Genomic DNA, 9932 nt, shown 5'->3' on the forward strand with positions numbered 1-9932 from the left:
CATTTATGCATCTGATAAATGTCTAAAGTTTGGTTGCCATTTTCTTTGTTTTAACTTAAGCTTTCCTAATTAATTTTAAGTATGTGGAAATCTTTGAGGAAATTAATTTTGTGTGTCACTACCTCATAGATGCCTCTCTGTCATGTTAAATTCACAATTTCATTTTTTCCCCAATATTTGTTCACAGTATGGTTTTCCACTTACTGGATAACAGACTGCTACTTTATTACCACTTCTAAATTACCAAGAATATATTTAATTTTAATCCTTCTAGGTTTTTGATTCTGGAAGGGAGAAGCAGAGGCAGGACTAGAACCTGGGCCTCCTGACTCCTGGTTCCTTAATCTGATACACTGAGGCGAGCACATGACAAAACATCTCTCTCTTTTTCCTTTAACTGTATATAGGACGTGTTTCTCTGACAGGGTGAGAAGCAGCTGATTCTAACAAGTCAATCTTTTCAACTGGCTTTCAGCCTTCTTTTCCAAAGGGCTAGCAGTCGCTTTTAAAATAAGATTCTCCAAATCCCAGACTATTGACTGTGTTCAGTCATGTTTTCATTTTTCTGGTATAGAAATGTCTCTAAAAGACAGCCTTCAAAAACGAGAGATTTACCTGTCTCTGCCTCTGGCTCTTCTAACTCTTAAATTGAATATAGCATCTTTCTTGCCCGTATATGTTATAAACTAACTCTCAGAGGAATAAAGGGGCTAGGATGGCACCTATTACATTTGCATGTTTTACTTTATAAGTAAAAATCAGACTGCTTTACACATTTAGCTTATTTTTCCCATTTTGCAAAAAATGAAAGCTCGGTTCAGTTGTTCCCCATGCCATGTCTTCCCTAGCACGGGATCATCCCTCTGGTTTGTTTAAAAGGAAATTGCAATCTGTAGAGAAAAGCTCTAAGCAGCAGGGGGAGAAAACTTGTAACAGCTGTCTGGGGCCCACCAAGGGGCCAAGTTCTCTCACTGGATAAAACCCATTTTTCTCCTCTTATCCACTGCTTCCCACTGCACGATTGAAGGCCCTCTACAAACACGCAAATGTGCCAAGCATAACATGATCACACCTAGTCCGGGTGGCAGCCTGCCAGGGAAGATAGATAGGCATGGAACTAGGGTTCACTGATGCTGGGTTTACCCTTTCATCTCAGAGCTGTCTACCAGGTCCTTTTCTCTTCTGTGCTTGTGCTGGTATTGTTTCCAGCAAGATACGGACATTTGAGAGTTTTGGGAATAGCTCTCTGCCTCTTTTTTACCCTTCAAATTTCAAACTTAGAGTTTTTCTAAACAGTAGGTGGAGACACAGATAAGTTCCTTGATTTATCTGTTTACAATCTCAGGAGCTAAAGTGATGGAAGTCAGGCAAATGTTAGAAAGCTGGGGGCAGAAATAAATTGCCCTCTACAGTATATTCAGATGGACTGAGTCAACAGATAGAAGTTAAAATACATACGTACAGAGAACACTTGGCTAGATTGTGACTACCTGGGATGTATGGTTGCAAACGGAAAATCTTCTACGACTTGTGGAAGGAAAATAATTGAAGATGGTTATTTAGATGGAGCATTTCCCCACACATTCTCTTTCTCCTTTATGGAATTCTTCCCTAGTTTCTCTTTACCTGCATAAGATGCTTGGCATCTCAAGTTATTTTTAGATCTCTGTGTGATGCAGGTATATGATATCAAAGGGGAAAATTCCCCTGGTTTTTAACATACTAAAATAACAATATTTGGTTCAAACTGTACTGTCTTAAACCTCGGGGAGTATCTCTACCAAATCACTTTCATTTGTGAAAGCAGAGTGGAGACGCCGACCAGAGAGATCACACACAGCAACCTAGAGGATAAAGATCTTATCCAAACACTGGCTGCATGCCATGAGGAAAAGCTGCCATATGAAAAAAATACATTTTCGAAGATCATTTTATAATAGACAATAGAAACCAGATTTCCTTTTTTTTTCTTAGATTTTAATATACTTAAACCTTTTTGTCAGAAGGTGAGCAAGAAGGAAAATTTATACTTGTTCTTTGATAAATGGCCATAGCTTCATTCACCTATACTTTCTCATATTAAAATTTCCTATAATTTGAAAATTTGATGTAAAATCTGGCTTGAATGGTACAATATATCTTTTGAAATATTGGCTACTGTGTGATTGTAGCTACAAAGTCAAAAGAGCTGATTTTCTATAGAGAGCTGTTTCAAAGATGTAATGCAGGCAGAAATCTTGCATTTGCTTTGATTTTAATGATAGACCCACCAGATAGCACCATGGGCATTTTAAGCTATAAGCCCACTATGAATGGCCTTTGACTCAAACATGCAGCCTGTAATTGGACAAGAGCTTTGTATCATTTGAGTTCCATATCCACTTTGAGTTACAGCTTAATCTGCTTAATACAGGGTTTCTTCCATTATCTAGTTGACAGATTTCACTTGGCTAAGAGCAAAGTGCTAGAAACAGTGACTAAAGATACAGATATAGGTTCAGGCCAACAACCAGCTAAGAATATGCTCAGTAAGTACCAAATGGCTAACATTCTAGGACATTTCTAACCTCTTTGGTGCAGATCTGGGACAAGACAATAAAACTGATCAAGAAAAGATCAGTTTCTTTTCACATGAAAGATTTTTATGACAGATAAATATATTCTTAAGTTATTTATGGAAAATAATTAACAGACTTTTAAAATTACAACTTCTTTGATATTTCTTGTAATTTGGTGAGCTATTACGATTTTATTGCTGTAAATTTGAGGTCAGGGTCATTTATTGTGACTAACTCTAGGATGTTTAGTTCCATAGAATGACCCTGGTGAATGCTTTGACTGAGAAGTACAATTTCAGCCTTGACAAGATTCTAATTAGTGCTGGGTATAAACAGCTCTGTTCAGTGCAGATTATGATTCCAACTTGTTGAAGAGCCAAAATAGGGAGAAAGCAGGACTTTCTTATAAACTTTCCTTAATATTGCTCATTTTCTTTTCGATGCTTTCATCATATAGCTAAATTTTTTCATTCCTCCCCAAAAAATGTATTAGCCAATTAATTCAAAAATGACATCAAAAAAATTATCGCCTTTTCTACATCAAGTCAATTGGGCCTTATAATAGTAACAACTGGCATTAACCAACAGCATTATTCTGAAATAAATTCCTAAACTATAGTAAAATAAAGTAGATTTAGTTTGTGGGAGGAGAGATATTTGATGAAAAGAAGTCAAATATGAAGCAATTCCCTTTTCATATTTTTGGAGAGAGGCACATCGAATTCATTTAATTTGTAGCAGTGTAAATTTTTTACTTTTACCACCAGGGGGCAGTGTATACTAACTATTGAATTAGTGGATGCCAAAAGGCACAGATGAAGTGATGTTAGACAAGTGAAAAATCCCGAGGGTTTCACCACAGATCCTTTAGGGGAAGAGCTGTTGAATTGTTGAATTGTTCACAGTAAATTTTCACACCAGTTATGAAAAGCTAAATGATTATAATGTCAAACTATTAAAGCTCTTTTACAAGTAATTTTATAGCATGTTGATTTGTTCCATTTTATTTTTTAACAATCATGGTTTTAATTTAAAATTTTACATTAATTAAAGGAAGTTGAAAATAATGGTGTTTATATATCACTTTCTTACTGATTTAAACTCAAATTTCATGTACCTTTTTAAAAAATAGATCTCATTTTGGAAATTTTAGAAAATACAGATAAATGGATATAATTTAGACATTTCTTTTGAGCTTTAATAAGCAGGATACTTTGTTTTGTAAGGATCTCTTTGATGACCATTAGCCATTCCACCTACCAACAAGCTAAGACAGTTGTCTTTTGAGATCTGAGGTTAATTCAAGAAGAGAACAGTGTAAAAGACAATAGAAATATCTATCACGGAGGTTTTATACTCAGTTTTCTGAAGTTATACTTCTTGGAAGAAAAGATATGGATGGGAATTACCAATTTTCACTTATGCTAACACAACTAAAAAAGACTATTTCAAAAACTGGAGCCCAAATGGACATGGATAAAAGATTTAAAATGTGTGCACAATTAATGTTTCGTTGAGGTATATTTGACATATAGCATATTAGTTTCATGTGTACAACATAATTTGATATTTGTATACACTGAAAGATGATCGCAGTAGGTCTAGTTAGCATCAGTTGCCATCGATAGTTACTTTTTTTGTTCTTGTGATGAGAACTTTTAAAATCTACTTTCTTAGTAACTTTCAAATATGTAATACAGTATCTGTAACTAATAGCCAGCATACATCACCAGGACTCATTTTATAGCTAGAGGTTGATACCTTTTGGGCCCCTTCACCCATTTTGCCCGTCCCTCACCCCCCATTTCTGGCAGCCACCAATCTGTTCTCTGTATCTATGAGCTCTTCTGTTTGTTCCATTGTTTAGATTACACATATATAAGTGAGACCATACAGTATTTATCTTTCTTTCTTTGACTTATTTCACTTAGCATAATGCCCTCAAGGTCCATCTATGTTGTTGCAAAAGGTAAGATTTCATTTTTTCTGTGGCTGAATAATATTTCTTAGTAATATTTTAGAATATTTTTGAAAGCAAAAGCTTGATTTAAATACACTCACGGCAAACTGTATTTATTTATATCTAGATGTGACTTCACGTTGATCCTGTCTACCATTTCTTTAATACTATCAGTAATAAGCTTTAAAAACTTTGAAAGTAAATGAAAATTTCTCAGGTGAACAATGTCTTTACTCCCTGCCTCATTTCTTTTCAGTGTCCAAGCAAAACCTATGACCCACTGGTCAAATCCACCCGAGACTTTCCAGATGATGTCATCAGTTTCATAAAGCGGCACCCTGTGATGTATAAATCAGTATATCCAGTTGTGGGAGGACCAACGTTCAAGCGAATCAATGTGGATTACAGACTGACACAGATCGTGGTGGATCACGTGGTTGCAGAAGATGGCCAGTACGATGTGATGTTTCTTGGAACAGGTATGCTAGAGCCAGGTTACGCTTTCTTTCACATGAATTTTTCATTATTAGACAAACAAAAAATTCAGAAAAGTCTACTGGTCAAAATCAAAATGAGTAATTATTAGTTCATACCTAGTCAGTGTTTTTTTTTTTTTTTTTAACTTCTAACTTTTTTTTTTATAAATTTATTTATTTTAGTTGGGGGCTAATTACTTTACAATATTGTAATAGTTTTTGCCATACATTGACATGAATCAGCCATGGGTTTACATGTGTTCCCCTTCCTGGACCCCCCACCCACCTCCCTCCCCATCCCATCCCTCTGGGTCATCCCATTGCCCCGGCCCTGAGCCCTTGTCTCATGCATCGAACATGGAATGGTGTTCTGTTTCACATATGATAATATACATGTTTCAATGCTATTCTCCCAGAACGTCCCACCCTCACCTTCTCCCTCAGAGTCCATAAAATTGTTCTATGCATCTGTGTCTCTTATTCTGTCTCGCATATAGGGTTATCGTTACCATCTTTCAAATTCCATATATATGCATTAGTATACTGTATTGTTGTTTTTCTTTCTGGCTTACTTCAGTCTGTATAATGGGCTCCAGTTTCATCCATCTCAGTAGAACCGATTCAAATGTATTTTTTTTAATGGCTGAGTAATATTCCATTGTGTATATGTACCACAGCTTCCTTATCCATTCGTCTGCTGATGGACATCTAGGTTGCTTCCATGTCCTGGCTATTGTAAACAGTGCTGCGATGAACATTGGGGTACACGCGTCTCTTTCAATTCTGGTTTCCTTGGTGTATATGCCCAGCAGTGGGATTGCTGGGTCATATGGCAGTTCTAGTCCCAGTTTTTAAGGAATCTCCACACTGTTCTCCATAGTGGCTGTACTAGTTTGCATTCCCACCAACAACAGTGTAGTCAGTGTTTTTTTAACTTGCATAACAAGTGCTTTTAATTGACCATCCTACCTATCTCCCAGCCTCCATTAGAGTTGTGTGAGATTTCAAAACATATTTCTATATCACAACTGCAGTGTGCCTGCTATAGATGAGGTGCTCAATACATGGTTGCTGAATGACTATGGACTCAAACAAGTAGGCAAAGAAAAGTTTCTCTGTCTTCACACTTCACGTTTCCTTCTTTCTACAGAGATATTTGACAATTCTACCCCAAAGGATCCCTTCACCCAATTTTTGAGAATCCCTGACTTAGCTGACATAAGATGGCTTTTCAGAAAAGTTAATCATTAATTTGCAAAGAACTTAAAGTAAAAACTTATTTGTAATTATTTTTCCTGCCTTTGAATTTTGTGGATTAATTATTCATTATTAGAACCCATTTTATTTACTTTTTGACTTCCAACTCATTAAAATGATTACTTTTCCTAGGAAAAGAAATATTATTTATTTGGTGCTTTTCAAAAAAGTAATATCTAATAGTGTACTGTGAATTCTAATGGCAATAAAAATAGCATGTATCATTAAAACAAAAGCACTGCATCTTGGATAATGTTGTATAATTTGATGGATCAAGCATTGCATAAAAAAATAGAAATTTGATGAGTTTTGAAGAAATTGACACTTTTACTGGAAAAGGTTTTTAGGACTACAAAACAATTTTAGGATAATTTTATTTCTAAAAGTGTATTGGTTTTACAAAAGTTAGGTATATTAGGAAGCATCTGTGTGACAGACTCAAAGGACTTTTAAGAACTCCAGTTGTCAAACCTGATTATGCTGCAGATGGCGGTACCAAGGCCCAGGGAAAAAGAGTGATGCTTTCCAGACTACAGAGATTACTAATGAAGCATCAAAACATGAAATAATTAGTTTGTCATTAATTCTAACGAGTTTGCCTCTTAATTGCATGGCCCACCCAAAGCTCATTCCTAGCTCTTCAACATTTCTGGGTCAGAAAAGCCATTTAGCCACTAGGTGGTACTACCTAACTTTAATTGAGAAAATTATAAGAATACTGAGGTAGACTGATTTCCAAATACGGTATTTGGAAAATGTATATCTAATATTTTTCAAAGATTCTAGACTCATTTAAAAACAATTCACGCTGTTTTGTACAAACAGGATTATTACCATACATGTTTACATACTCCAGCCAGAAGTGCTCAGAAGTTTATAAGCAACTATTTTTAATTTATTTTTATATAGGTCAGTCTAGACATTAATCTCCAAGTGGAAATTTTTTTTTCTAAAATGTTCTTTTGATCATCTTTCTGTAATAACATGCCACCTTGTGGAACTGCAATGTATTATTAATCTTGTGATAATTTTTTTTTAAATTCTAAAATAATTTTAGATAAAAACTTTACTTTCTAGCCCATTAATGTTTCTGTCAGTTAAATACATTTGATTAGTAGCGGCCACTTTTCTCATATAGATACCTCAATGATTTCTCTTCCATTTGTTAAGATTATTAAAAAAATATTTGTCTTTCATAGTGAATTGGATAAGTACTGAAGAAGTATTTCTTATACTTAGAAAGAGAGAAAAAGTGTTAATATATTTTAACCCTTTAAATTCCAAAAATGTTGTTTCTCTTTTATTATCATTTCAACTAAGTTTTAAAGGAGACATAGATATTCCTGTGCTAAGAATACCCTCCAAGTATGTGTATTTTAATATTTGCTTTATAAACACATGTTCTATGAGCTGAAAGCTATAATGTTTCAGAAGAGGAGGATCATATATTAATACATAAGCTTCATTTCTTCCATGCTTTATTTAACCTGATTTCTTGAAAGGCATTGAGAAAAAAAATGAAGGGAGCAATGTGAAGGTTGCGAATGTTTAAACATTGAAGTAGAAACAGAAGGATCATGGGTAATTTATTTTTTCAGACATTGGAACAGTTCTAAAAGTTGTCAGCATTTCAAAGGAGAAGTGGAATATGGAAGAGGTAGTACTGGAGGAATTACAGATATTCAAGGTAAGACTTAGGCCAGAGTTCCGGGAGAAGAATGGTGAACCTAAGCAGTTCTTATATGGGATGTGTTTGTCTCAATATATCATCACTTTTTCTGGAGAAGTCTTTGCAGTTAACTCCTTTATTTTTTGTTTCCTTAAGTGAAGGAAAAAAGTTTAAAAAGCAACCAAGAGTGGGACTCACTTTCCCCTGTAGAATATAACTGAGCGTGGAACTCCTGGGACTACCCCTCATGACTGAGTTTTCCAAGCTTATGCTCAGACAAATGACTACAGTAGATGAAAGCCTGGGATCTCTTTTACTATCCAGATGCTGTTTTGCTTTATAAATTTTACTTTTCAGTTTTTCTTCAGTTGAATTTGAGAAAACTGAAAAGTGTATAAATCATGTTTCCCTGCATTTCTATAAGGAAATTTTTTTTTAAGTTGCATGATAGTATATCTTTATGTATGCTAAGTTCCTCTCAATCACCCAAAAAGTTAAGAGATCTAAAATAATAATTCTCCAGATTTGGGGAATATCCTTAGACTTTTAACAGTAAATCTGAATTGTGGCATTCTTTGTAGATGTTCAGTGAGATTCAGTTCAAAGTTATTTTCTAAAAATGAAATTAGAAATAAAATTGCATTTCTTAGAAGAGCTTTTGAAAAATATGCTGTGTCTTTTGTAACATTTTTGTTGAGACAGTTTATTAAAATATACTGTTTCCATGTGAATATCTATTGTTGTAAAGGAGAGTAGAGCCCTCCACTGTGAGGGGCTCAAGTTAATTAACATGCCGGTTCCATCGGTTCCTGTTTACACTATGATGACACTAGTGGTCCAGGAGTTAACAAGAACAAGACCTGCTGTCTGCCATCTACTGAAAACAAAGCCTTGGGTAGTTCCTGAGGGAAAAGTCAATGTCAAATATAAGTGTGAACCCAGAGGCCAAAAATAAAGCCCCCACAACACATATAGGCATGTTAGACTGAGTCTGTTCAGTGGTTGTTAGTGGTCAAGAAGAACTGTTTGGATTCCACTCTTAAGATTAAACAATGAACCTGTCTGCTTAATTCATTAAAAAAAGTTATTTGATAGAATGTCCTCATTTAACATTTTTCTTTTCATTTCTTTCATATACTTTCTTAAATTTTTTATATCTATTTTGATAAATGAATATATAGGGAAAGATTGATGATAGATGAAAAGAATTTTAAACATCCCATCTTTCTTAGTTTGGGAGCTTTTCTGTTCATATTTTAAATTTTATATTGCTTGCATAGAGATGTATTTCCTACAAATAAAACTTTCCCCCATGAAATTATACACATCAAGTTGTGTAGGGTTCTATAAAGAATATGCTTATTCACAAGGAGCACTATAACTTTTTAGAATTCTGCTACTTGAACAAGTTTTGAACTACTGATCTAAGTGAGAGCAGAAAGAGGCAATAAATAATTATGGAGATGTTCTTGTCAACACTAGTTTGAATTATATGGAAGCAGTTAAGATAAGCAAAATCAGAAGCAGGAGAAACCTTATGGGCAACTGGGAACAATTTCCAATGCAGAATGCCTCACATATATTTACGTAATTTTTCTTTAATAAGAAACGATTTTGATAATTTTATTAAGGTTGAATCACTGCACATGGGAATGAAATAGCAAACATTAAGATCTTTTTCTCCTCTACATAACAGAGCCTTAAAGTTTACTCCAATTATCTTTGGTACAAGATAAAATATTGGCTACTATAAAAGACTGTTCGTGATTACTAACAGTTAACTTCTATTTTGCAGCATTCATCAATCATCTTGAACATGGAGTTGTCTCTGAAGCAGGTAATTTCTAATTTTTGTGTAAAAATTAGCCACAAAAGGAAGACTGTTTGAATCAAAGTTTATTTTAGGGAAAATCCACTGAGGCAGGAAGTTAAATTATAAATCTATAAAAAGCTTTAGATTGTTTCTTTTGTAATAGATTATTGGGCATTGTTTCAGCCTTGCCATAGGAGAC

At 34.5% G+C, this 9932-nt stretch overlaps 1 protein-coding gene across 2 annotated transcripts in view; it reads left to right on the forward strand.

Annotated features, from left to right (window-relative positions):
- SEMA3D (semaphorin 3D) overlaps positions 1–9932 on the forward strand; it is a 217772-nt gene that overhangs the window by 185329 nt on the left and 22511 nt on the right. For both annotated transcript variants that reach the window (XM_081536535.1, XM_081536536.1), the window contains 3 exons: positions 4775–4997; positions 7850–7938; positions 9716–9757. In XM_081536535.1, the coding sequence (XP_081392661.1) occupies positions 4775–4997; positions 7850–7938; positions 9716–9757 (354 nt within the window). The remainder of the gene's footprint in view (positions 1–4774; positions 4998–7849; positions 7939–9715; positions 9758–9932) is intronic.

This window comes from Giraffa tippelskirchi, chromosome 10, assembly GCF_054371585.1.
Source record: "Giraffa tippelskirchi isolate mGirTip1 chromosome 10, T2T-mGirTip1v1.2.pri, whole genome shotgun sequence".
Classification (NCBI taxonomy): Eukaryota; Metazoa; Chordata; class Mammalia; order Artiodactyla; family Giraffidae; genus Giraffa; species Giraffa tippelskirchi.